Raw genomic sequence first — 25982 nt, 5'->3', positions numbered from 1 at the left:
GAAATTTCCTAACGTGCTAAACGGAAAAGAAGAAATAGAGTTGGAAGGAGAAACCACCGGCAACGGCGGTTGAGAAAAGGATGGGTTTGCGTTTGGTTATAGTTTCTAGAAGTTTCGAAGGAGACATTTAAAAAATTTAAAGAGAGGGATAAGATTGGAATAAAAAGGAGCGCGTGTGTCCGTGGGATGGAGAATTGAAAAGGAAAGAGAAAATAAAAAAAGTGAAATAGAGGTGGGGCCCACAGAAATGTAGAAGAAGAACAATAGAATGCGCTAGAAGGAAAGGTGGAGAGATAAGAGATGTGACTTGTTACTCGGCGGAACTTTGATCCAGCCGCTGATTTGTCCGAATAAGGCTTTCAACCGTTGGCTTAGGGATCCACTTTTCCAGAACCTTCCTTTCTTTATCTTTATTATTGTTTTATTTTTTCTTTAATGTTTTTCCTCCTCATATTAGTTTTTCTATTGCCTTTTAATTTTTTCCAACGTTATCATGCACTTTCTGATTTACACGTGTTCCTAAATCCTAATGTTTGTGATGACAGAGGCCCACATCATGCACTTTCGTAATTTCCTTTTAGTTCTAGCTGCAAATGGCAATGTCATGTCAGCTGGATGGATAAGGAAAACTATTTTAGGGAAAATTAGAAGTTAAAAATGCTTTTATTTTTTTTTATAAAAAATATCGTTATAAATATATCTTTTTGTTATTCTTTATAAAGAAAAAAAAATATTTTATTACTCATTTTGATTTTTAAGTGTATTTTTATTTAATTAATTTAATTTTTAAATAAATTTTATGTTAATTTATTTATTTTATAAAATTATTAGAAAATATTTTATAAGGTTTACTTAAAATAAAATAGACAACATAAATTATTTTTAATTTTAATTGTTTGATTTAACGATAAAAATGCATATTTTAGATATATAGATGAACATTTGAGTTCCGTTAATGCTATTAGAGGAGATAAATATAAATATTTTTACAAATGTTTATTTAGTTCTAAAAAAAATTATTTCAAAAGAATACTATCTTTTCATTTTAAATTTATTTTAGAAGATATAATAAATTGTTTTTTAAAAAATAATTATTTTTAGTCAAAATAAATAAATTATTTGAGTAAAAAATTTATGTTTCTTAATTATACATTAAAAAAATTTATAACTTAATTATACATTAACTAGTTCAGTAACATCCTACCTCGTATTAAACCTTTGTACTTATTACAATTAATTCTATTTGTTGTTAGGGCGATAACGGAATATAGATTTAATTGGCATCTTATAAAATTACACACATAATAGATATGTTTTTAATCATCAAATAAGTTTATAGCTGATTTATAGCTGATTTGCACAAGATATTCGAGCATCTAAAATTGATTTTGGAGGAAGCTACTCTACCTACGCACGTGATGGTTTTAGTGAAAGTGCAAGGTTCTCAAGTAAGAAAATTATTGTTCACAATGTATTGAAGTTGTATTGAGGTATAAGTTGTTAAGTTTTTCAATTCCTTAGATGTAATATCTCTTGTCCTATTTAAGATAAATGAGAAGAAGAAGAAAACAAAAAACATTGTTTTAATTTTACTTTTAAATATATATTTTTATTTTTATATTTTATTATATTTAAATTTATCTAAGCCAATACAATTTTACCCTCGTACAATTTATCTAATCCAATAATTGAAAATACAATTTTACTCTTTTAATTATTTGTAATAAATTTCAAAATTGGTAGTTTCAGAAGTTTCAAATTTTTGAAATAAAGATTACATTTCAAAAATTTGGAAAGCTTCGAAAGTTTTCAAATCTATAAATTTTCGAAATAAGGATTACATTTTAAAAATCTTGAAAAATTTTTATTTCGAAATTTTTGAATTGTTTCAAAGTTTTGAAATTTCTGGAATTTTCTATTTCGAAAGTTTCAAAAATTCTGAAAATTGTTATTTCAAAACTTTAGAAACTTTAGAATATTTTGAAAAGAGGGGTGAAAAATGAGAAGTTAAAAAAGTTGAAGATTTTATAAAAGGTAAAATTTTATTTTCATGTATATTAAAAGGGTGACAACTTTAAATGTACTGGTACATGGTATAATCCTCTAATTTTTATCTAAGATCCTAACAAAAATTTACTAGTATAGAATGTGCATATAAAGAAAAGTAATTGATCATTCAATCTCAATAAAAATTTAAGTATATCCTCTAAATTGATCAATACATTGAATAAGTAGAACTAGAAAAAGTAAAATTAAATGAAGAATATTTTAGAGATATTATCATTGAATTAAATAAGAGAAAAATTGTTAATTTTTGCATATATTTCATTCATTCCAAAAATATAAACTAATTTTTTATATTTCATTCTAGAAGAAATACCGTTCAATGATTATGTGTACAAATACAAAGTAGTAACATAATTGGATATAAACATTTTTAAATAAGGTAAAAAGACTAATTCAAAAAGAAAAACATATATAAAAGAACAACTAAACACCTTTAAATTAAGTTAAAGGATATCCATATCCTTTAATTTTGCCCAATATTTACAAGCATAGTCCCGCCATGCCATGTCTAGGAAGGAATGGAACAAATCATTGGTTGAGTTTTAAATTATCTAAGCCAATTACACATCCTACTTCATGAGTTGAGTCGACAATTCTCGAAGGTGTTAGGGACTTGCCACAATTAGCAGCACTAAATGCCTTCTTGGAAGTTCTTTTCCTAATTATAGAAGGAATGTTCTTATAGGTCATTGCTAAGCTTCTTAGTACATATTCCGGGCTCACCTTGGGTACAGATGAAGGGGGAACACCAAAGTAGTCATCATATTCACTGCTTGTGACATCTGCTCTATCTGGCCCACTGATGATTTTGTTACTGTTTTCCCTTCCTACTTGACCTTTCTTTTCATGACTAGCCAATTTTGAGTAGCTCAAATGGAAACTGTCAGATTCATTACTAGCAATAAACTTTGAATCTGAAAAAGAAACCTTTTGCCGTTTGGGAGATTTAACTTGAGTGGCAAGAGAGAAACAGTCCATATTTGTAGCGGGCATATCCAACGAATTATCCAAAGAGTTCATATGTTTAACTGTTTCCGTCTCATTTGGTAAATTAACCAATCTTCTTTCACCTTGTCCTGAGGCCCTAGTAGGAGTTGCCAAACCAAAACTGTTTTTTTCAGAGCATAGTTCCTCTACGGAAGAACTTTGAATAATCATTTTTGTTGGAAAGTTATCAGCATTGTGCTTCAACCAGTGACTTTGCTTGGGAGAACTCTGATCCACAGCTTTGAACAAATCATGCGCTGGCTTTATTACAGAAGAGCAATAACTGGTAGTGGAAACATTATCATCACACCTAATAGGTGATGTAGATGACTTCTTCTTCATTGAGCAGTTCCAATGATTTTTTATAGCATTGTCACTCCTAGCTTATCCAAATGATACAAATAATTATCATGGTTCATTATATATATGAAGATACGTAGCTGCTTTAGAAATACAAGTATTGAAGCATAAATTTTAGAGTGGAGTTCAAAAAGCCTGATAACAGTATCATATAAGTACCTTCCAGGAAGAAACCTTGCAATTTCTGACCATCTACTTCCATATATTTGGTGAAAGAGAGCAAGTTTTGATTCTTCCTCCTCTGTCCATGCATCCTTTTTTATAGCTGGATCAAGATGATTATGCCACCTGAAATGATTAACTTGTAGTTCATCTTCTGGCAACATATTTTATAAGTATAAGAAACATAGGTATAGACTATAATGATCTGCAAAACATAACATCGATACACCAACTGAGGTTATCTAACATATGCATAGAAGATAACAAATTTGATGCAAAGCATAGAAATCCAACAACAAAGGGCTACAGAACATTGATTGTGAATAGAAGCATACAGGGGTCAGAGGAATAACTATAAAACACAAAAAAAACAAAAGACGAATTCATAGTATGCTTTCCTCTCTTGCCATTTTGGCACTTACTAAGGTCTATTACTACCTACCTCTCTCGACATTGCTTTCCAACACGATCGGGCATGAACTTTGCAATAAAAGACCATCTCTTGAAACCATACTTTCTTACTAGTTCAATTAGGGACTCATCCTCCTGAAAACGTAAGTGGATAAGGAGATAGCAATCAGCCAATCACCATCAGAATTTCAACAAACACAAATTAGCACATTGAAAATTTAAAACTAGTTTATACCTCCTTTGTCCATGATCTCTTTACTAGATCTGGATTGGAAACCTTTTGCCAGCGATGCAAGCATTGGTTGTCGGTTTGCCCATGGAGGTATTCAGCTGTAAGAGACCAGTTAAACAAATAAATTAGCTTGATCAAAAATGAGAATTAAAAAAGTCAATACAGTTAAAAAAAATCTAAAAATATGACAAATAATATCACTAACAGTACCTAACTAAGCTATATTTCATCATGAAGTACAACATTATATTGCTTATATCTAAACATTGCAGTGGAGTATAACCCAAAACGCAGTTAAGTTCAGCATGTTACTTTAGCCAAGATAAGTTGAGATAAGTTCATATAAAAATAGACATTTACAAATTGTTGATAAGCAAATAAAAAATTAAATGTAATCTAATAGTTCAAATTGATACTCATACTGATACTACCATATCCACCTATATTTTTCCGGTTGCTTCCACCGTGCTTCTTGACCGTCTCAATCAAAAGGTTATCCTGTTTTCCATGATTGCAAAGTCAGAGATTGTTAACACTGTAAATTGTAAGCTAACATAAGAAAAACCACGAAAGGAAAAATAAAAGTACAAAAATGAAAATTCCAACTTCCACAACAAATCAAATTTGAATTAAAGCAACCAACCTCTTCCTCTGTCCAACATCCCTTAGTCGAACTAACTTGAGCTTTTATTCTCCTATCAAATCAAATTTGTTATTAAGCAATAACGCAACAAATTAAATTTGGTAAGATCATTAAAAAAATATTCACTTCAATTCAAAATAAAATTAAAATTCAAATAGAGTCGCTTACCCTGTAACAGAGGTTGCTTCGAGAAGACAAGTGTTGCTATTGCAATTAGGCGAAGAAAGACATAGATGAAGCAAATCTCGATGAGGTGAATCAAATTCAATATCATTGAGCTTATTTTTGACTTCGAACATGATTCTTCTTTTCTAAATCAAAACATTTAGCGCATAAATAATTATCACATTGCGAACAAGACGTATAATAGAAATAAAAATTACCGACACGAGGTTTTATGTAATTTAGATTTTAGATTAAGATGATAATTGATTCAACTTCAAGTGGCAGATATAAGAGCGTGATTAAGTTATTAGCATATATGCGTTACGGAAAATGAAAAACAAGTGAGAAAAATATGAAGTAGATTGTGATCAAGTGTGGAATATTTGCTTGTACTTACTTGATAATCAGCGAATGAAAAAGAGATAGAAAATAGAGACTAGTGTGGAAATGAAGACGATAGTAGCGGTTTGTTTTGGAGTGGTTTTAAACGGCCTCTGACTAAAGTGTGCAGCTTGTGTTGGAAGCTAAACCAAATCGAGAGGGACTGCCGTTTTTTTATTTTTATTTTTATAAGAATTTAACGGCTTGCATTGCACTTTTCTTGTGATTACTATTACTATTATTTAATTATTCAACGAATGAAGCAGTAACGGAGATTGACGAGATCTTGTATGCTTGGGCCCGAGTATCTCAAGGAGATAACCCAGATTTGAAAAATTTTCCTGTACCCTCATTATTATACCTATACCCCCAAATTTAGAATGAAATGACTATTTTGCCCTCGTATAAATAATAAAATCTCACAAAATTACCGTTCCACATTTTTACATTTCCGGAACAGAGAGTAAGTCTTTTTTCAAAATTTCTGGAGAAGTTGAGAAACAAGTTTTCCGGTACAGAGGTTGTACTCCGGAAACGTTGTTTTAAAGTTTTCCGGAACCGGAAATCTTGTATGAAGTTTTCCGGTACAGAAGAGTGTTCCGGAAAACTTATTTTTAACTTATCCGGTACAGAAAGTGTTCCGGAAAACTTGATTGCCAACATTTCCGGTAGTTACCGGAGAACTTGAGCATCAAGTTTTCCGGAAGTTACGTATCTTTTTTTTTTTTAATTTAATTAATTATAATTTTATAACTTATTGTGATTTAATTCTTTTAATATTTTAATTTTTCAGTGGGTGCACGAGGAAGAGACGGCAAAATCATACGAATTACACGGGACACTGAGACTTCTACATCGACTCCGATGAATTCCCCAGAGAGGATTCGACCGACAGCTTCAAGGAGAAGAAGACGTATGATTATTGAAGACGATGATGAGAGACATAATGATCAGGGGGAGCCTTCTACGGTGCATGAGGAAGATGTGGTACATGAGCATATGGTGCACGAGCAGGTGGATGTACATGAGCAGGAGGAGGTTGCACCTGCTCATGAGGGAGAGTATATGGAGGAAGAACATGATGGAGCTGAGGGACCTGGTGAGCTCACACGGTATCCTAGAGAACCTTATGATTTGTCTGTCCTTACACGATACCGTTATCATGTTTCAGCTAGACTATGGTTTGGCGAGGTATATTAAATTAATTATTACTTATAATACATTAAAAATATTTAATTTATTAATTTTTTTTTAATGTCATATTTTTTTAATGTCATTTACTCCGCCGGTACTTCCGCGACCCATAGAGAATTGGGTGAATTTGTCTGGTCTGAACCCATTACAACGGGGTAGTTTGAAGATGATCGACAACAACTTGATATCTGCCTTTGTTGAAAGATGGCATTCTGAGACATCGTCATTTCACATGCCATTTGGTGAAATGACGATTACTTTGGATGATGTTGCCAATCTTCTCGGATTGCCTATTAGGGGTGAGTTCTACAGTCCACCCGATGTAGATAGAGTAACGGCATGTAATCTTGCCGTCCATCTATTAGGAGTGACCACGGAAGAGATCTGGGAGGAGACCAGAAAGACTAGAGGTGCACACTATAGATTGGATTGGTTGAAGGAGGTGTTCAGAAGGCAGTGTGCAGCAGAGAGGTTTGACTGTGCTGCTAGGGCATATCTGTTGAATTTAGTCGGGAGTACTATTTTCGCTGATAAGAGTCATACTCTAGTTGATGCGAAGTACCTCCCTTTATTCAGATATTTAGATGGTATAGATAGATATGCATGGGGTACTGCTGCACTAGTGGTGCTTTATGACTACCTCTCAGATGCCTGCTATTATGACACCAAACAGCTAGGTGGATACATGACGTTGCTTCAGGTATCAATTATATTTTAGTATTAATTGTTAATTATTTATTTAATTTATTTATGTTGTATTTAATTGTTAGTATTAATTATTTAATATTTTTATTTGTAACAGTGCTGGATTTACGAATATTTCCGAAAAACTGGAACCTACCGGAAATCTGTTTTACGGCTGGGGGAATGACAAAATGGTGAAAAAAATATTTACATTTACTTTCTTTGAAATAGCAAAAAAAAAAAATTGACGGTAGTTTTGCCATTTTCGAATTTTTTTGGGGGTACAAGGCAAAGTGTGGGGGTACAAGGGAAATTTTCCCCCAAATTTTGTATTACAACCCTCTATTATAGGCCTTTATTTGGGTCCAATTACGAGAACCCTACCTCCCACCCTCTCACTTTTATCTCTCCCCTCCAAAACACACAAAAATATAATTTTATTTTTTATTATTTGATAATCAATTTCCTTTAAATTGTTAACATTCGATAATTTCAATTTTTGAAAAAGATTCTGAAAAAGTTTTATTTTAAAAGTTTCGCATTCAGCTAAGTTTTTAAAAAAAATTAAAAATTATTTTTCAAAAGTTTCACATTCATCCAAAATTTTAAATTTTTTTTAAATTTTTGAAAATGTTGCATTTCAGAAGTTCCATATTCATCAAAAATTTAAATAAAATTGTATTTTGGAAGTTTCACTTTGATCCAAAGTTTTGAATTTTTTTTTTTAACTTTTGGAAAAATTGTATTTAATAAGTTTTAGATTCATCTAAAGTTTCGAAACTTTTTTTAAATTTTTTGAAATATTGCATTTTAAAAGTTACACATTCACAATTTTTTTTTTTAACTTTTGAAATAGTTGCATTTAGAAAATTTTACATTTATTCAATTTTAAAAAAATTATATTTCAAAAATTTCAACAAAAAAAAATTACTTTTAGAAAAATTGTATTTTGAAAATTTTACATTCATTCAATGTTTCAAACTTTTTTTAAATTTTTGAATCCAAAGTTTTAAAAAAGTAATTAAATAGTTGGAAAAATTGTATTTTGAAAGTTTCATATTTATTCAAATTTTCAAAAAAAAATTAAATTTTTCAAAAAATTTGACTATCAAATGATTACAAAAAATAAATATATAAAATAGTGTTTTCATATGTAAGTTTTGGAGATGTGAGAGGTAAATGTGAGGAGTGAGAGGTAGATTTCTCTGAATTAGTGTAGGTCTTTGTATGAGAATGTTGCATACTTCGCTAATATTTTTATGAATAATTTATGTATGCTTATTATTTCATTTTCAATATTTTTAAATACATAAAAATAAATAGTTTGAATTAAATTGATAAATTGAGACATGTAAAACACGCATTCAAATTAGTCCGTTAAAACAAACTTTGGAGGATTTTGAGATAATTTGACGATAAGAAAAAAAGCTTTTAAAATTTATTTAGTCACTTCATATCTAGTCTATATGAATTTGATTCAATTAAATTGATTATTTAATAAAGTGAATAAATGAATAGTTCATATGCATATAATATCAAACTTTATTTAATTATCGATAATTGATATTACATATTTTAAATTATAGAGTGATATATTTTAAATTATATGAGATACAATTAAATTATGTAGAATCATTTAGATAGATTAATTAATCTCATACTTACACAATATTAATTAAATTTTTAATGTTGTTTTTTATAATATCATAAGCTGGTTTTTTTATAATATCATAAGGGTTGATTATTCCAATTATAAGATATACCATATTATTTAAGATATTTTTTATCATTAATGTTTTTTAATTTAAAAATCTAAGAGAAAAACAAAAACCCAAATATTTTAAAATAAATGGTAGAAGATACAAAATTGCAATCTGTATGGAGTAGTTCAAAATTTGAGACCTTTTAATTATGTTCGAGTTCATTAGTATTTCATATGGAGAAAAATAAAAGAAGAAGAATGAGAGGAGGAGGAGGAAAAATAACTGCAATTTTGCATTTTACTACATATTTCATTTACACGCAACGGAAGCGAATAAGACATGAAAACTTCAAAAAATTAATATTCACCTACCCTATTACTAGAAGATCACGATGAAAGAAACTCGAAGATTTTATTTAAGATAAGATTCAAGACTTTTGCCCATGTTTTACCCAACCATTGACTTTTATTTTATTCAAGTTTTCATCGTTCGTTTTCCATCTTTCAGCTCTCTACGTGCCCAAAATTCAAATGTGACTTCTACTATAAGTTTTTTCGTATTTTTACTGCATCAATTCCAATTTCGTTTATACCTACTTCAAATTTACATGTTTCCTAAACTATTAATTCTTGATTATTAGATTAATATTTTCCAATTAATCATGCGAAATGGGACATAAAATAATTCGTGCTTTGGATATAAATCCTAGCATCAATTGGATAGTTTGTAAATGTTAAAGAGATTCAAAGTAACTTTCTTGTCTAATTGATATACGGCGTGTAGAATGTAGACTAGTTTTTTTTTTTTTACTAAATAGTAGACTAGAACTTTTTTATATTCTTAATTCTTACAACGTGTTAAAACTAGTTTGCCATGGTTGTTCCTCCTATCTTATTATTACTAGTACTAGTATGTCCTTCACATTCATTTGTTGTGACGTGGTCAGAAGAAAAGTCATAAATTCTCCCTTAATATTCATTTTTTGGTTGGGTGAAGTCATGCAATTTTCTTCCTTCTCTTCCCCTTTTGTAATTGTATAAGTAATACACCTCTATTTTTTAATCATACACTCATTCAATACATTATTATTTTTTATCTTTCTTTTTTATATTACATTATCAATATATTACATTTATTACATCATTCCCTTTATATTTTTAATCTATTTATTTCTCAAACTATATACATCTCTATAAGTGTAGACCAAACATTTTTTCCACTTACACCATGTAATGAAAATAAATAAAGTTGAATTTTTCGGTCCAAAAAAATAAGTTGAACTTTGGGTGAAGGTGACTTTTTAACCAATGGAGGCAGGAAAAATTCTGACGCTAGTTAATTAACCAGCTTTCCACAATCACGGCTAAAAACCTGTTTTAATTAACGTGACCAATTTTGTTAAGCCACTATATACTATTACGTTTCTACAAATGTTAGGTAATTATATTAAACAACTTGACTTGTCTTCTATGTCATAACCTATACATATGAATTTTCAAAAACAAACAACATTTTTCTTTTTCAACATATTCATGCTGAACGAATCAAACCAAATAATTATTATAAGTACTTTATATATAAAACCTACCTCCCATACATTTTTCTTCAACTCTCCATAAAAAATGTCCATCATCATGAAAAAAAATCTCTCCATCTTCCTTTTCATCGCCATAAGCTCCATCGCGGCAGCACAAGCCGGCAAATTCAACATCACTAACAAATGCAACTACACCATATGGCCCGCCGCCGTTCCTGGCGGCGGCATAAGGCTTAACCCTGGAGAATCATGGAACATGAACATGACCAATGGTACAAGGAACGCAAGAATATGGGGTCGAACCAATTGCACTTTCGACAATTTTGGTATTGGAAAGTGCCAAACGGGTGATTGTAACAATACTCTTGAATGTACAACTGTTGGTACACCACCAAACACAGTTGTAGAAATTTCTTTGAATATGTATAATGACCTCGATTTCTACGATATTTCGCTTGTAGAAGGTTTCAACATTCCAATTCAATTGACGCCGTCTATTAACGCTTGTGGAAGCGTTAATTGTAGCGCCAATATAAACGGAGAATGTCCTACTCAACTAAAAGTTATAGGTGGATGCCACAATCCTTGTACTAAGTTTAATACAACTGAATATTGTTGTACCTCTGGTTCTGCCACGTGTTCTCCAACTACTTATTCTAAGTTCTTCAAAGATAGGTGTCCTTATACATATAGTTACCCTAAAGATGATGCAACTAGCACATTCACTTGTATGGGGGGAACTAATTATGATATTGTCTTTTGTCCTTAAATTACTTTTTAATTTCTTTCTCTTTTATTGTTTTAATTTCGTGATTCTTATTGTATACTTTGATATGATATATAGGTATGGGTGGTCTTAGGGGAGTCCTTTGCACATATATATTGATGTGCTCTGGCCTTAAAATAAGTGAGATATGTATAAGTAAATTCTGATTATGATATAACAATTGATTAATTGATGTTTATTACTTTAAGAGTCAATGATTCATGATTCATAATAAAGTAGTGGTGTTCTTCAATAATAAAGTAGCAATATGTAGTTGCAAATATAATTCATGTGTTTAGCAGCTTAATTAGATTATTGACAACTACGATCCAATGAAATAGATAGTTAATTGTAAGCCTTAAATAAAAGGTGGATGCACTTCGAATGAAAAGCTAATGCAGCAACTTGCAAGCTAGGAAGTCTAGCAGAATCATTTGGGAGTTATTCGGTTGATATCATTTTATTTGTCGTCGTCTTACTTATCAGGTTCTTGAGTATATATGACTTCATTATATATAGATTACTTGTTCTAGTTTAGGAGGCTGGATTCATAGAATATATAAATCTTCTACAAGTTGTTTTTGTATAGATACAAATTATAGATGATTTAGATTTGTGCCTACGAAGTAAATAGTTGTTGGTGAATTGAGAAACATCCAAGAATTACTGATAACGAGTATATTCAAAATCTCGAAACCATTAAACGTTCGGTATTTTGATAGACTAATAATGTAAATTTGTTTTTGAAACTGTCAATATATATAGTATTAATTATTAATAATTGTTAGAATTATAGTATTATTACCTTTCACTTTACTCCTTAACTCCTTAACTTTGATAGATTAATAATGTAATTAAGTTGCAAACATTTAAATACCAATATTCTCAAAAAAAATTATATATATATATATTATATATATTTTCATGAATTTTAATTTATACTACATATAGTTAACCCTAGTCCCTCCTGCTTTCCAATTTGAACTCAATTTTTTCTAAATTATTTGTCTTTAACTGGAGTTCATTAATCAATTGAATTCAATCATTTTATTTTTTATGGAGTGATTTCGTATACCATCTTAGCGTGTGTTTGATTTTGCAGTAACTAAAATTGATTTTAAATGAATTGATTTTAGTTAAAACTGAGTTGAATATAAAATAATTTATATTTTGATATATTATGTAAAACTGAGTTGAATAATAAATTTAAGTATAAAAATTACGTTTGAACTCAAAAACTATATTCAAATTCTAACTTCAAGTTAGAATCAATTATGGAGGTAAAAATAATTCTACTCTATATAACTCAAACATGTCAAAATTAATTTTAAACTTTCAAAATTGATTTTGCCTACTTTTAAATGTAGAACCAAACAGGCACTTAATTAATTTTATTTTTGGTATATATTTATATTGCAGGAGAAATCTATCACCCATACACTCACATTTACCTCTCATTTCCAAAGCACATGAAGAGACTGTTTTACTCTTTACCACTTGATAGTCAAAAAATTTAAAATTATTAACATTTCGAAATTTTCAATTTTTTTTAAAATGTTTTAAAAAATTGTATTTCAAAAGTTTAGTTTAGTATTCATCCAAATTTTCAAAAAATAAAAATAAAAAAAATTCTGAATAAATTGCATCTCAAAAGTTTCGTATTCATCCAAAATTTCAATAATTTTTTAAAGCATCACATAAGTTTCGCATTCATTTAAAGTATCAATTTTTTAAAAAAACTTTTGGAAAAATTGCATTTCAGAAGTTTCACATTTATCAAAAGTTTCATTTTTTATTTATTTAAATTTTGATAAAATTGCATTTAAGAAGTTTCACATTCATCCAAAGTTTCAAAAAAAATTTAAACTTTTAAAAAAAATTGTATTTTAGAAGTTTCACATTCATCCGAACTTTTGGTTTTTTTTTTTTAATTTTTGGAAAAATTGCATTTTAGTAGTTAAATATTCAATCGTAGTTTTGAAATTTTTTAAAATTTTTGAAAAAATTGCATTTTATAAGTTTCACATTCATTCCAATTACGAATTTTTTAATGTTTTTGAAAAAAAATTATTTCGAAAGTTTCACTTTCATCTAAAATTTTGAATTTTTTTAAACTTTTAAACATTTTGACTATCAAGTAGTAGAGAATAAAAAATGTAAAATAACCTTCTTTTTTTAATATATTTTTTGGATGTGAAAGGTAAAGGTGGGGGATGAATGATAGATTTTTCCTATCACATACCTTACAACATTCAACTCGATCTAATATACTACTTGAAAAGTTTGTTGACCAAGGCAAGGAAAATAGGAAATATTTTATTGAAACTTGATCAAGAACAAAATAATATAATTGTAATATTTTGTAAAAAATAGTTATATTGATAAGAAGAATAGTTTAATAAAATAACTTTTTTTATTTTAATTATGACATTTCTTAATATATGTGAAAAAAAAAACACATTATTAAACAGATGGTGTATATGGATCTGTATGCATCCGCAAAATTAGTCATCCAATTAATTGTAGTTTTGTTCCAAACAAACATAGTTTTCATATTATTTTCATGAGGAACGGGTGTAGTATTTAATCTTCTAAAAATTGATTTTTATTTATTTAATTTGGTAGAAATTAGATTAATTAAAAATAATACAATTCAAAATTTTTAAAATAAAAAAATAAATATGTGAATAAATTTACAACACCTAAGTTAATAGTATAAAACAACAAAATACTTGTTAATATGACAATATACAATTATGATAAAATTGAAGTATATGAAATACATATATATTTAGAATTGTAACTTTAACGATGTATAAATTATTAATTGAATATGCATTAGATCAAATATAATATATCAATATAAAATTAAATAAACTCCACATATAGTCAAGAAATTAAAATCAAGTTGTATCAAGATGAGAAACAATAAAAAAAAAACAAAAATGATAATGTTATTTATCTAAGTTCATTCTATAACTATAATAATTTAAAAATAACTGTAAGATACTTAGTCATTGAACATCAACGTAAAATCATAGTTTACACCAATAATGAATGTTTCTTTTTCTTTTTATTATATTTTTATATAGTTAAGAAAACTATTATAGTGCTATATATCCAACAAAGAGTATCCTCTCAGTTTTTTGTATTTCATGTTTTCTAAAGCTTTACATCTCAATTTTTAACCAATTTTTTTCGTAAAATTCTAAAATCCCCCATTCTTTATATTTTAAGAGACAAGATTTTCCACATTACTTTTTCATGTTTTTTTAACGTGAGAATCCTAATCCCGTGAAATAGAAAAGTCTTAAAGTACAGTACAATGTTTAAATTTTTTATTTTTTTAAAAAAATACTGTGAAAGAAAAAATTATTAATCAAAATAATTCTAATGATTATAAGTTACAAAGCTAAATTCTCAATACTAAACTACATCAAACTTTTTATGTTAATTTGAAGTTAAACTGACCAGGTCATATTATCTCTTTTTGATACTATCTTCGTTAGGGAGGTGAGCTAGTTAGGCAAATAGCCGCCACACCTTTTCATTATTAATGTTAAATCCACTTGTTTTGTTGTTTATTTTCGCACGCCACCAACGAGTAGAGAAAATTTTGGAAAGATAATAGGCAATTTGATGGGTGATATGATGAGAAATAAAAATTAAAAAATTAAAATGTTATTACATAACTAACTAAATTACTAAATGAAAAAGTTATTAAAAAATAGAAATCTTTTTGAATAACTTATCGTAAAAATTATTTTTTTAATTGATTTAAAAAAATGATTTTTATTATATGAATAAATACAAAAAAGTTTCAATTTTTTAAGTATCTAACAAATAATATTTAAAGTATTAAATTCAAAATCACTTTATTTTATAATTCTTAACAAAATGGATTTTACTTTTGAATAGTTATTAACAATTTTTGCCATTGCATATATATCTTGTTTTGCTATTTAAAAAGAAGACATTGGCAAAAATCATAATAATATTGAATTCATCGTTCTAAAATAATATTTTGTATCTTATATATAAGCCAAAATACTCAGAAATTATAACTAACTTTACTCTATTTGATAATATCATTTCCAAAATATCTTTCCATTAATTTAGAATTTAGTAATAGTCCTTTTATTTTCGTTAAACAAGTTACTGTGAAGGTTAGTTTAAAAAATAGATTAATAGATCAACTTTATTATGTTTTGGAGGAAAAAAATGGATACAAATTTTAGATTAAACAAAAGAGACATTGAAAAAATAAAAACTCACCACCAAGATTTATATAATAATTTCGTATCTTAGATAGGATTATAAACTACAATCCATCATTGAACACTAGTGAAAAGTCAAGCGAAAAAAAATAATACTTATAATTGTCCAAATGCGATGGCTGGTGACCGATCCTTGCTCATTTTTTTTCTATATAAACCTCAACTAGCATGCTTTCATTTCATCCAATATTCAATATCCAAATGAGTTTCTTATCAATCCTCACAATCACACTATGCTCCCTTCTCTTCCTCCTCACTCCCTCACAAGCAGCCAATTTTGAGATAGTCAACAATTGCCCTTACACCGTTTGGGCAGCTGCTAGTCCGGGCGGTGGTCGTCGCCTTGACCGCGGTCAAACATGGAATCTTTGGGTTAACGCTGGCACTTCAATGGCTCGTATTTGGGGTCGTACTGGTTGCAATTTCGATGGCAGCGGTCGTGGCCGCTGCCAAACAGGTGATTGCACTGGTGGACTTCAATGCACTGGTTGGGGTGTCCCACCAAACACATTGGCCGAATTTGCATTAAATCAATATGGTAATCTAGATTTCTACGACATTTCACTCGTTGATGGTTTCAACATCCCAATGGATTTCTTCCCTATTAACGGTGGATGTCACAAAATCAGTTGCACAGCCGATATTAACGGACAATGCCCTAACGAATTGAGGGCTCAAGGTGGTTGTAACAACCCTTGTACCGTTTATAAAACAAATGAATATTGTTGCACTAATGGGCAAGGAAGTTGTGGGCCAACTTATTTCTCAAGGTTTTTTAAAGATAGATGTCATGATGCTTATAGTTACCCTCAAGATGACCCAACTAGCACTTTCACTTGTCCAGCTGGCTCTAATTATAAGGTTGTTTTCTGTCCTCTTGGTGCTCCTCATATAGAGATGCCTTTAATTCAAACCAATGTGTATTGATTTGTGTATGTCATCACTGGTGGATCCCTTCAATAAGATGAAGTTTTTTTGCTAAAACTTCATTTGTGATCATCATAACTTAGCTCCCTTGGGTTTCTTAATAAGTGTGTTTTTGCTGTGTGTATGTAATGAAGCTTTTTTAATTATGTTTATGATTGGTTGTTGAAAATTAAGATAGCTTTAAATATCTCTTGAGAAAGTTTTAAATGTAGATTAATAGCACAAATACATAGAGAGCCAAACCGCTAATACCATCGGAAACTAAAACAACATGTGTTCCTGATTTTCCATCCCTTCTCTTTGAGAAAAAAAAATTAAATACTACATTTTTATAAAACTAGTAAACTTAATGGAGATTGAGTCTTTAATTTTATACCTTACCAAAATAAATATAACCAACAATGATAAGTAAAAATGCACTTTTTGAAAATAAATTATATTATGTATTATGTCTCATACTCAACATTTTACTAAGATTTAAGATGAAATTGATAAAAAAAATAAAATGAAAGGTGCACGTCATTCTGAATATATGATAAAAAGTAGCATGTTTTTTTCTTCCTAAATTAAGATCAAATCACATTATATTTCTACAATAATGGTATAATTAGCATTTTATATACTCAATATCTTACTCACATATAATCATGGCCAATCTATGGGGTTGCAACTTGCAAGTAAAACAATCACCTTTTAGGTCTCAAATAATATTAGGCCTTAAACTTAATTTTTGATTTCATTGATAGTACTACCTCTAATCTTAATAATAAAATAATTTATGAAGAATTTTCTTTATCCTATTTATAAGAAAAAGTTAGGTATATTTATTGTTTAAAATATTTGTCTTTTTTAATATTATTAGTGGATAATCAATGTCTCACAATTTTTTAGAAGGGTATACATGAAATAGTAAAAAAAAAGTTAGAACAATAAATGAATATATTGATATTGATATTTTTTATTTTTTGTCTTATAAATGGGAGCATAATATAAATTTGACTTACTAATTTTTTTTTTTGTTATTCATTATTGCGTTGTTTAATATGATTTTCCATATTTATATTAAAAATTGTGTTAGAATAAGACAAGTAATAATAATTTATATAATAAAACACCTCAAGTACGTAAGTCATTTTACAAAAATATCAATATAACTCTTTAACAATAAATACTCTATACTTCTCCACTCAAACCAATCCATCCACCTCACAACTCCTAATATCAATATAAATACAACTCCTAATTTTGACAAGCGATGACCAAAAAGTAAAAATTAGAATTTATTGAAATAATATTATTTTTCGTTACCCAAATACTTCAAATTACTTAATATATCTGTCATATATTATTCATTATTCCATGTAGAGAAATAAGATTTTGTCAAAGACTTACGGGTCATAACACAAGACGTAACCGGGCTGCTACTTTTTATAGTTTATTCGTTGAATCTTACGTTTGATTCATATCCAATGTCCTTTTGTTTTTCTTTTGGTAAAGTGTCCATGTTACTCTTTTTCCTCACAAAATCATTATGTGTTTAATAAACATGTATAGGTAAAAAGTTGTAAAAAAGTTTTATGGTGAGTCAAAAGATTTTAAGGTTTATTGATGATTTATAAAAGAATTTTTATTTGTCTTCTTCTAAAATCCGTCGGATCAAATACTTATTTTTTTTATTGTTAGATCAAACTATTGAAATTTAATTTTAAATTTTTAATAAAATCAAAAGTTTATATAAAATTTATTTACACTATAATACATTATCTTTATTTAAACTATAAATGCACACGCAACATGTATCAATAAAATATAAATGCATATTTAAACTATAGCTGAGTTTGGTGTAACCATGCATGCACCATTCCAATTTTAAGCTCGATGCGTTTTATCAAACGTATGAATCAAGACCGAATAATCAATTTGACATTATGGTACATTTAATTTTTTAAATTAATAACTACTTAAGTTTTTTTTTAATTATTTTTTATTATTTAAAAAATTATAATAACTAAATGTTATTTATTAAAAGTGTCAACAAAATAAAATTTAATTTTTTTTATAAATTTTTATTATTTATAATAGTGAATATTAAATGGTGTTTTTTTTTATAAAATATAAAAAAATAGTATAATACTTACAAACAATCAAATGAACTTTTTCTTATGAAATGTTATTTTCTAAAATATAAAAATTAATAAATAATTTTTTGATTTATAAAAATAAAAATTTCCAATTTTAAGCTCGATGCGTTTTATCAAACGTATGAATCAAGACCGAATAATCAATTTGACATTATGGTACATTTAATTTTTTAAATTAATAACTACTTAAGTTTTTTTTTAATTATTTTTTATTATTTAAAAAATTATAATAACTAAATGTTATTTATTAAAAGTGTCAACAAAATAAAATTTAATTTTTTTTATAAATTTTTATTATTTATAATAGTGAATATTAAATGGTGTTTTTTTTTATAAAATATAAAAAAATAGTATAATACTTACAAACAATCAAATGAACTTTTTCTTATGAAATGTTATTTTCTAAAATATAAAAATTAATAAATAATTTTTTGATTTATAAAAATAAAAATTAATTTTTTTATTTAAAAAAAAAATATATCAAAACACTTCCATTTATAAATTTATGGTATAATCTCTTGGGAATAATAGCTTAATCTATTTTCACCTAGCTAGAACCATACTTTATATTTTGTCAAGAACTAAGACTGTACTACTTGAAAAAATTTACTCTATACATTCATATTTTAATAAAAATTTAATTTCATAATATACGTTTGTGTTTCAAAAAACTTGAAAAAAAATTTTCAGTATACAAATATATTCAAAAAACTTAAAACAAGTTTTCCTTAATACAAAGTTTGAGTTTTTTAGAAAAATTTGCATTTTGAAAAACTTGAAAAAAACTTTAAGACACACATTTTGAATTTCAAAAATACAATTGTGTATTGGAAACTTTTTTTTCAAGTTTTCTAGAATACGTATAAATGTGTTTAAGAAAATTTGAAAAATATTTTCTGGTACACAACGTTCGAATTTTCTAAAATATATTTATGTTCTGAATTTTTTTTTAAATAAATTATGAAATATAAATGTGTTTTAAAAAATTTTTAAAAACTTTTATGGTACACAAAATTCATAATTTTTGAAACATAGTTGTGTTCAAGAAATTTCTTTTAAAATTTTTTGGTTCTCAAATTAGTGGGGTAAAAAAATTACTTTTTTTTTTTAAATGATAAAATAAATAGGTAATTTATGTAACATGTAATGTGAGATATAAAGTATAATTTTCTATTACTTGTCTACTTGATTTAACTACTAGGAATAGGATGCACATGGTCGGTCAACAAGGAGGAGTCTCGTTTCGAAGTGGTTATGGACTTGTTGGTACCATACATATATCATTATCACACTAGCATTATTCAACGATATGTATTTATCATATATATATATACACATTAAGAAGAATAATGTGGGCCTACATTGGGCTATAGCAATCTCCATAGGGTTTGAAACTTTGAATTCAATGAATATGATCATAGAAGTGCTTTCTTGGCGTGGACGAAGACTATATGCATATATCACTAACAAGTTACCATTAAATTTTTATTATTTCATCATGATCAACAACCATTGGAATGCACTTACACATTAAACTTCCAAACAAATTCCTAGCTACGGCTATGTTTCAATGAGAGAGTGCCTCCCTGTGTTTGAATAATCCACCTTATATCCCCAAATTGGCTAAAACTATTGTTTTCATTGTGCATGAGTTTGAACCATTGTTGTAGAGTATTTACACATCGATAAGAAAAATGTTTAGTGAACTCCTCATAATGTGTACACACCTTGATATAAATAAAAAAATAAAAAGTGTAATATGATAGATGTGACAAATTGATAATGTAATATATAAGAAGAGAAATAGAAGTAAAACAAAGATTTGAATAAATATTTGAAAATTCGGAGTTTATATGTATACAAAAATATTATCAGAGGAGTTTTATAGCATGCTTCTTTACATGGTATTATATTGTTTTATCCGAAATTCAAACTAAAATAAACTTGTATCTCATTAATGATGTTCTTTTTCGATTAATTTCCACGTCAATGTGCACAATGAGTATAAAAGTACTCAAATGATTAAGTTAGTAAAGTGTTTGAGTTGTAGTTTAGCAAGACAATACACAAATCTATAATCAGTGTTCCCCTTCTTATGGGGTGTCACATGCTAAGCTGTGGGGTGCAAAATTTGACATAACTAAGATTGAGGATCTAATCTTTATTATCTAAGGATTATCGTCGGTTAAATCCTTTATAGTTTAGATACATTATTTATGATATTCATAATACATTAATATTTAATAAGGATAATTTAATAAAAGTAGTGTTATTTATCTTTAATTCTTACATTTTTTTAATATATGTGAACTAATCAAATATCTCAATTATTATGGGACATAAGAAATACGTTTTAAAAATAAACTTTTAAAATATATACATATATAAAACATATACATGTTAGACAAAATATAATTTTTTTTATCCTCCAAATGTGATTTCTAGACGTAGCCAATGTGATTTTTAGACAGAGCCATTATGTTTTATAAACTCGTATATTTACAAAATAAATTTTTTTATTTTTTAAATTTTACATAAAATGTTCGTTATGTTTAGTCCCACCAAACAAATAGATCGAACTAAAATGACAAAAAAAGAAAAACACAAATTTAAACATACAATTTACAAATGTGTTCAATTAAATGGAAGAAACGAAAATTATTTCAATTTTATATATATATTTAATTCACAAAAAGAAAAAAGAGACAAATATATATTTTAAAATTAAATTATCTTTTTATCCTTAAAATCTTACAACAACCGCACATAATACATAATCATTAATACAGACCAAATAATACATCAAATATAAAAATTCAATAAACATTACCGTACCAAATTTCCATAATCAACTTATTTATATGATATCGATGAGCTATTTTTTTTCAAAATATTTAGACATATATCTATTTCATCGGTAACACCAACATAATTTTAATGCAATATTATATATTTTTTAATATATATAAATTTAAATATGTAGTCGATCCCTACCAATCATATAAATGTTTTAGTGTACGGTTAACATGTCAATAAAAAATCTTTACCAAAAAAAATTGTTAAGAAAAAATGTTTTACCTTAAAATATGAATATATATAATATGCATATATTTTTTTCCTGACAAAGTAATTCCATACACTCAAATAGAGCCGACCGACCCGGTTTGCTGGGCCCGGCCCATTTAGTGAGCCGACTAATTTGGTGAATTATTAATAGCGCTGGAAACACTTCCGTTCTTCATTGATTACGGAGGAGAAAAATCTGTGACGGACTCACACGGTTATCTTTCTTCTTATCTCTCAAATTCAATTCGCAATACATATTCTACCGATTACTTATTAGGTTTGGATATGTGCTCGTAACTTTCAATTCTATTATAATATCCCTTTTCATGGTTGCCAATTTGCAACTTCGATTTACGAAAATCAAATTTCACCTATTTGGTAGATTTTGTTTGAACCTGTTTTCAAAATTGGATCGAGAATTAGGTTTAAATTATCCAAACAAAGAGAATTTCAATATATAAATATTTGTTATTGTTGTCTGTGTTCGTTGCTTAGTTGATTTGGCTTCTATATAAGTGAAACCCTAGGATTGATTGATTGTTTTGAATATCAATCAGATGGCGTTGCAAGGGAAGTTAGATAGATTCAAAAAACAGCAAGAGAAATGTCAAACAACACTATCGAGCATAGCAGCGAGCAAGGCTTCATCTGTATCTGCGTCAAACCCTCCTGTTCCTGTCAAATTCTCATCTGATACGGAGAGACTTCAAGTCATTAACAGTATACGCAAAGCACCTGTTGGAGCTCAAATGAAGCGTGTTATTGCTATCCTTTATGAGGTACTGCCCTAATATATATGATGATCATAAAACACCGACATCTTAATACTATTTTTGTGAATGAAGTTGGATGAATACCTTGGGGTACTGTTTTTTCATCTTTGAGTAAAATACTTATAGCTATGAAACACAGACACCAAACATGATACCAACACGTTGACACCAGTAATAGTTGAAGATAACGGAAGTGATCGAATGTAACCATGTGTGTCATGATGATTTTGGACACTTGACATGTTTTCAATCTGAAGTGTCGGTGCTACTTAGGTTAAAATTGGATATAAAGCAAAGAAAAATGATGCTTTAAACTGTGGCTGCTTTGTGATCTTAGTTTTGCAGGAAATTGCATTCAAACACCAAACTGACTGACACGTTGACAATAGTATTAGTTTAAGATAATGGAAGTGATTGAATGTAACTATGTGTGTCATGTCGATGTCGGACACTAACATGTTTTCAATGTGAAGTTTTAGTGCTACTTAGGTTAAAATTGGATTTAAAGCAGAGTGAGGCTTTAAATTGTGGCCGTGATGTCATCTTAGTTTTGAAGAAAATTTCACTCAAATATTACTTATGCAGCTGCAATTGCCGTTACTATGCTGATGCAAAGATATCAAAAACTTTGATATTACAGTCACGATATAGTCTTTTAAAACCTTGGAGAAGAAACTGAAGTTGTATATAAGTTATATGTGAGGTCAACGCTGGCAATTCCTTTTATCACAAGAGGGACCTTTACTGGAATTGTTTCTTGTACCCAATAATTTTCAATAGGACTAATTCTATGGATCACCTTTGGTCATTGCGTTTTCTCGTAGAAATCAACCATTAACTTGGTATTAATAAAAATCATCAACGGATATTGGAGAATTTACCTCCTTTCATGCAAATATATAGTCCCGTTACATCTTATGATTATCAGAAACAGCTTTCACTTTAACATCAACAGTCCTTGGTTATTATTTATAAAAGCTTAATTTCAAACTCACATTACTGTTCAGTAAAATATCGGCAGTGCTTCTCGCTGTACATGATGTATAAATATTTTTTTATGTTAGTCATCTGTAAGCTATGTTGTGGCCAATGATCATTCTGATTGGTGGTCAAAACACCTTCTCAGCGAATCCCCTGCCTCTCTTGAAGGTTGACGGGTATGCACAAGTTGTCATGGATACTTACTTTGTGCTTGTTCTTGTGTTTGCTAAACAGACTCGGCAGGCTTTAACGTTGGATCAAATAAATGAAGCATGCTATGTGGACATGAAAGCTAACAAAGATGTTTTTGACAGTATGAGGAAAAATCCAAAAGTAAGATTTGATGGAGAAAGATTCTCTTACAAGGTAACTTTTATTCTTGCATATATGCAAACCTTCATGTGTTCAATTTTGTTCACTTTGACAATAACGTCCTCTTCCCTTATACCATTATTTTGGTTCAAAACTTATTACATTGCCTTTGGTCTATAGTCGAAACATGCCCTTAGGGACAAAAAAGAGCTGCTTTTCCTGATACGCAAATTTCCAGAGGGCATTGCTGTTATTGACCTAAAGGATTCGTACCCAACTGTGATGGAGGACTTACAGGTAAATTATTTGTTTTAATTGATTTAATTAATTTCTTGTCATTTGTTTTTCTGAAATATTGGTGAAATTTAATCATAGATATATGCCTAACTCTCCCTAGAGAATTAGTCTCGCCTTGACAGTCCCAGATGTAGCTTGGTTTTGACAGTTGTAGATGTGTCTCCTTCACTGAAAGATCATACTTTTTGTGTTTCTGCTGCTTAGAGTTTTACAATGTGAACTGTTTTCGTATGTTTTTTGTTGAAAAAGTGAACTATTTCCTTAATCTGCAACATCTATGTACTCTCCAATGACTTGCTGTGGTACGTGGTGATGGTTTTTAGAGGCGGTGAATAGTCAAAATTTAGTTATATAATTGGTTTTTCATTGAAATAAGATCTCATAAAGCTTTCAGTTTATAGGCTTTGAAAGCTGCAAGGGAGATTTGGCTGCTGTCCAACTTTGATTCACAGGAAGACATTGCCTACCCTAATGATCCTAAAGTCCCCATTAAGGTGGATGATGACCTAAAACAGCTTTTTCGTGGGATTGAATTGCCACGGGATATGATTGATATAGAGAGGGATCTCCAAAAAAATGGTATGAAGCCTGCTACTAACACTGCAAAGAGGAGGAGTGCAGCACAAATGGAAGGCATTTCAACCAAACCTAAACCTAAGAAGAAGAAGAGTGAAATCACTAAGAGGACCAAGCTGACTAATGCCCATCTTCCGGAGCTTTTTCAGAACTTAAACAATTCCTAACTTAAGGAACTCATAGTGCGTGTTGGGCGAATTCTCATAGTTCATCTAGTGGCGTAAAATTGATAATGTCTTTAGAGAGTCTCCACATTGTCTATAAGGATATATCTTTTTTAATTGTATTAGCTTACTGCCTCTGGTTTTGGAAGTATCCATTTTGTTGGAGAAACAATTTTTCAGAGCGGAGGGCTCATTGCAAATTCAGGGTAATCCTTCGAGGCTTAATCAAGATTCTTAAGCAAAAGGGAAAAGGTGGCCAGAGCCCCTCTTCTGATGGTTTTTCTTAACTCAAGGTTGTATTGTTCAAACAAAAGGCAGAAAATGGTCGTTCTCATTCATATGTTCTACTTCTGGAAATGAATAGTGAGTTTGTTGGTGAGAATTAAGAGTATCACAATTTTCAGAGTGCTGTCAGTTTGTTGAACATTTGTATGGATCATAATGTTAAAACACCTGCATGTAACTTTGAATATTCTACGCACAACACTTGCATGTAAATTTGCATTATGGCTATGTTTGAAGTACTTCAAAATAAGGAAATAAAAATGTTTACGAATGCAACTTTTTAGTCCCTCTCATGAGAAATAGACTATTCACAGATCCCATCAAGATTTGGTTAAGTTTAATGCGGACGAGGCAGACCAAGTGACATCTCACCTCATCAGCTTGCACATCATTAAGTAATTTGATTTTGCATTTTGATGGCTATAGGCTGTTGAACTCATCATGCCCAGTCATTCTCTTTAGATCTATTAATTAGAATCTCTAAATCTGAAATTTTGAGAAACATTGATAGAGTATAACGATTACCTAAAAGATCTAAAGGAAAATTGGGGGAAGTTCAACCTGCAACAAGGGGTTGGGATCCCTTCCTTTTTGTAAGCTTAAAGCTTGCATGGTGCTTAGAAAGGGAAAAATACTAGATCGTCTGACTCATCTTTGGGGAGGAGGTTGTGATGTTCTAGGTGTGGAATAGAGGTAGCAAAATACTATTTTGAATGAAGTATAAACAAAAGTAGTAGTTGAAAAATTAGTATGTTGAAAAGTTGATAATATCTAAACTAAATTTTTAAGCAGAAAAAGTTTAATATTCTATTTTTTTGTTTAACGGCTTTTTTAATTTTGTACTGTTCATTGTTTATAGTCAAAATAAAATTACATCAAGTTTTTTCAATG

At 28.8% G+C, this 25982-nt stretch overlaps 5 protein-coding genes across 8 annotated transcripts in view; 3 read left to right on the top strand and 2 right to left on the bottom strand.

Annotated features, from left to right (window-relative positions):
• HSFB2B (heat stress transcription factor B-2b) overlaps positions 1 to 100 on the bottom strand; it is a 2089-nt gene extending 1989 nt beyond the window's left edge. Inside the window, exon 1 of the mRNA XM_073364485.1 lies at positions 1 to 100. This exon is cut by the window's left edge and continues 562 nt beyond it. The gene's annotated coding sequence lies outside the window, so the exon portion shown is untranslated.
• Positions 101 to 2410: 2310 nt separating this feature from the next.
• On the bottom strand, positions 2411 to 5725 carry LOC101501970 (transcription factor MYB3R-3-like). 3 transcript variants are annotated; one of them, XM_027337357.2, is made up of 8 exons: positions 5425 to 5725; positions 5031 to 5168; positions 4863 to 4914; positions 4651 to 4717; positions 4223 to 4317; positions 4019 to 4122; positions 3574 to 3702; positions 2411 to 3433 (listed from the first exon to the last, which is right to left on the bottom strand). In XM_027337357.2, the coding sequence occupies exons 2-8, from the start codon at positions 5159 to 5161 to the stop codon at positions 2596 to 2598; spliced, it is 1416 nt and encodes a 471-aa protein (XP_027193158.1). In that variant the 5' UTR covers positions 5162 to 5168; positions 5425 to 5725; the 3' UTR covers positions 2411 to 2595. The 3 variants fall into 3 exon arrangements, with proteins under 3 accessions (XP_027193158.1, XP_004511594.1, XP_004511595.1); XM_004511537.4 differs by having other exon boundaries at positions 5031 to 5173; positions 5425 to 5724; XM_004511538.4 differs by having other exon boundaries at positions 4660 to 4717; positions 5031 to 5173; positions 5425 to 5723.
• Positions 5726 to 10575: 4850 nt separating this feature from the next.
• LOC105851085 (protein P21-like) lies at positions 10576 to 11500 on the top strand. Its single transcript, XM_012718986.3, has one exon. The coding sequence runs from the start codon at positions 10612 to 10614 to the stop codon at positions 11293 to 11295; it is 684 nt and encodes a 227-aa protein (XP_012574440.1). The 5' UTR covers positions 10576 to 10611; the 3' UTR covers positions 11296 to 11500.
• A 4241-nt stretch (positions 11501 to 15741) lies between these two features.
• On the top strand, positions 15742 to 16665 carry LOC101501337 (thaumatin-like protein 1). Its single transcript, XM_012718985.3, has one exon. It carries the CDS (start codon positions 15771 to 15773, stop codon positions 16494 to 16496), a length of 726 nt encoding a protein of 241 aa, XP_012574439.3. The 5' UTR covers positions 15742 to 15770; the 3' UTR covers positions 16497 to 16665.
• Positions 16666 to 21759: 5094 nt separating this feature from the next.
• LOC101500813 (transcription initiation factor IIE subunit beta-like) lies at positions 21760 to 25367 on the top strand. 2 transcript variants are annotated; one of them, XM_004511534.4, is made up of 5 exons: positions 21760 to 21917; positions 22261 to 22482; positions 23692 to 23823; positions 23950 to 24066; positions 24468 to 25367. In XM_004511534.4, exons 2-5 carry the CDS (start codon positions 22261 to 22263, stop codon positions 24807 to 24809), a joined length of 813 nt encoding a protein of 270 aa, XP_004511591.1. In that variant the 5' UTR covers positions 21760 to 21917; the 3' UTR covers positions 24810 to 25367. The 2 variants fall into 2 exon arrangements, with proteins under 2 accessions (XP_004511591.1, XP_004511590.1); XM_004511533.4 differs by having other exon boundaries at positions 21841 to 21980.
• The last annotated feature ends 615 nt before the right edge of the window (positions 25368 to 25982 follow it).

Source organism: Cicer arietinum, chromosome 8 (assembly GCF_000331145.2).
Source record: "Cicer arietinum cultivar CDC Frontier isolate Library 1 chromosome 8, Cicar.CDCFrontier_v2.0, whole genome shotgun sequence".
Taxonomy (NCBI): Eukaryota; Viridiplantae; Streptophyta; class Magnoliopsida; order Fabales; family Fabaceae; genus Cicer; species Cicer arietinum.
This window is presented reverse-complemented; position numbering and strand designations above follow the sequence as displayed.

What these genes read in the sequence shown, in the direction of transcription:
- LOC101501337 (XM_012718985.3), top strand. Translation starts at nt 15,771, where the DNA reads ATGAGTTTCTTATCAATCCTCACAATCACACTATGCTCCCTTCTCTTC.
- LOC101501970 (XM_027337357.2), bottom strand. Translation starts at nt 5,161, where the DNA reads ATGTTCGAAGTCAAAAATAAGCTCAATGATATTGAATTTGATTCACCT. An exon ending in GATGTTGGACAGAGGAAGAG is followed by an intron (nt 4,718 to 4,862) that starts GTTGGTTGCTTT and finishes CATGGAAAACAG; the next exon opens with GATAACCTTTTGATTGAGAC. An exon ending in GAAAAATATAGGTGGATATG is followed by an intron (nt 4,318 to 4,650) that starts GTAGTATCAGTA and finishes GGTCTCTTACAG; the next exon opens with CTGAATACCTCCATGGGCAA.
- LOC101500813 (XM_004511534.4), top strand. Translation starts at nt 22,261, where the DNA reads ATGGCGTTGCAAGGGAAGTTAGATAGATTCAAAAAACAGCAAGAGAAA. An exon ending in TTATTGCTATCCTTTATGAG is followed by an intron (nt 22,483 to 23,691) that starts GTACTGCCCTAA and finishes TTTGCTAAACAG; the next exon opens with ACTCGGCAGGCTTTAACGTT. An exon ending in GAGAAAGATTCTCTTACAAG is followed by an intron (nt 23,824 to 23,949) that starts GTAACTTTTATT and finishes TTTGGTCTATAG; the next exon opens with TCGAAACATGCCCTTAGGGA.
- LOC105851085 (XM_012718986.3), top strand. Translation starts at nt 10,612, where the DNA reads ATGTCCATCATCATGAAAAAAAATCTCTCCATCTTCCTTTTCATCGCC.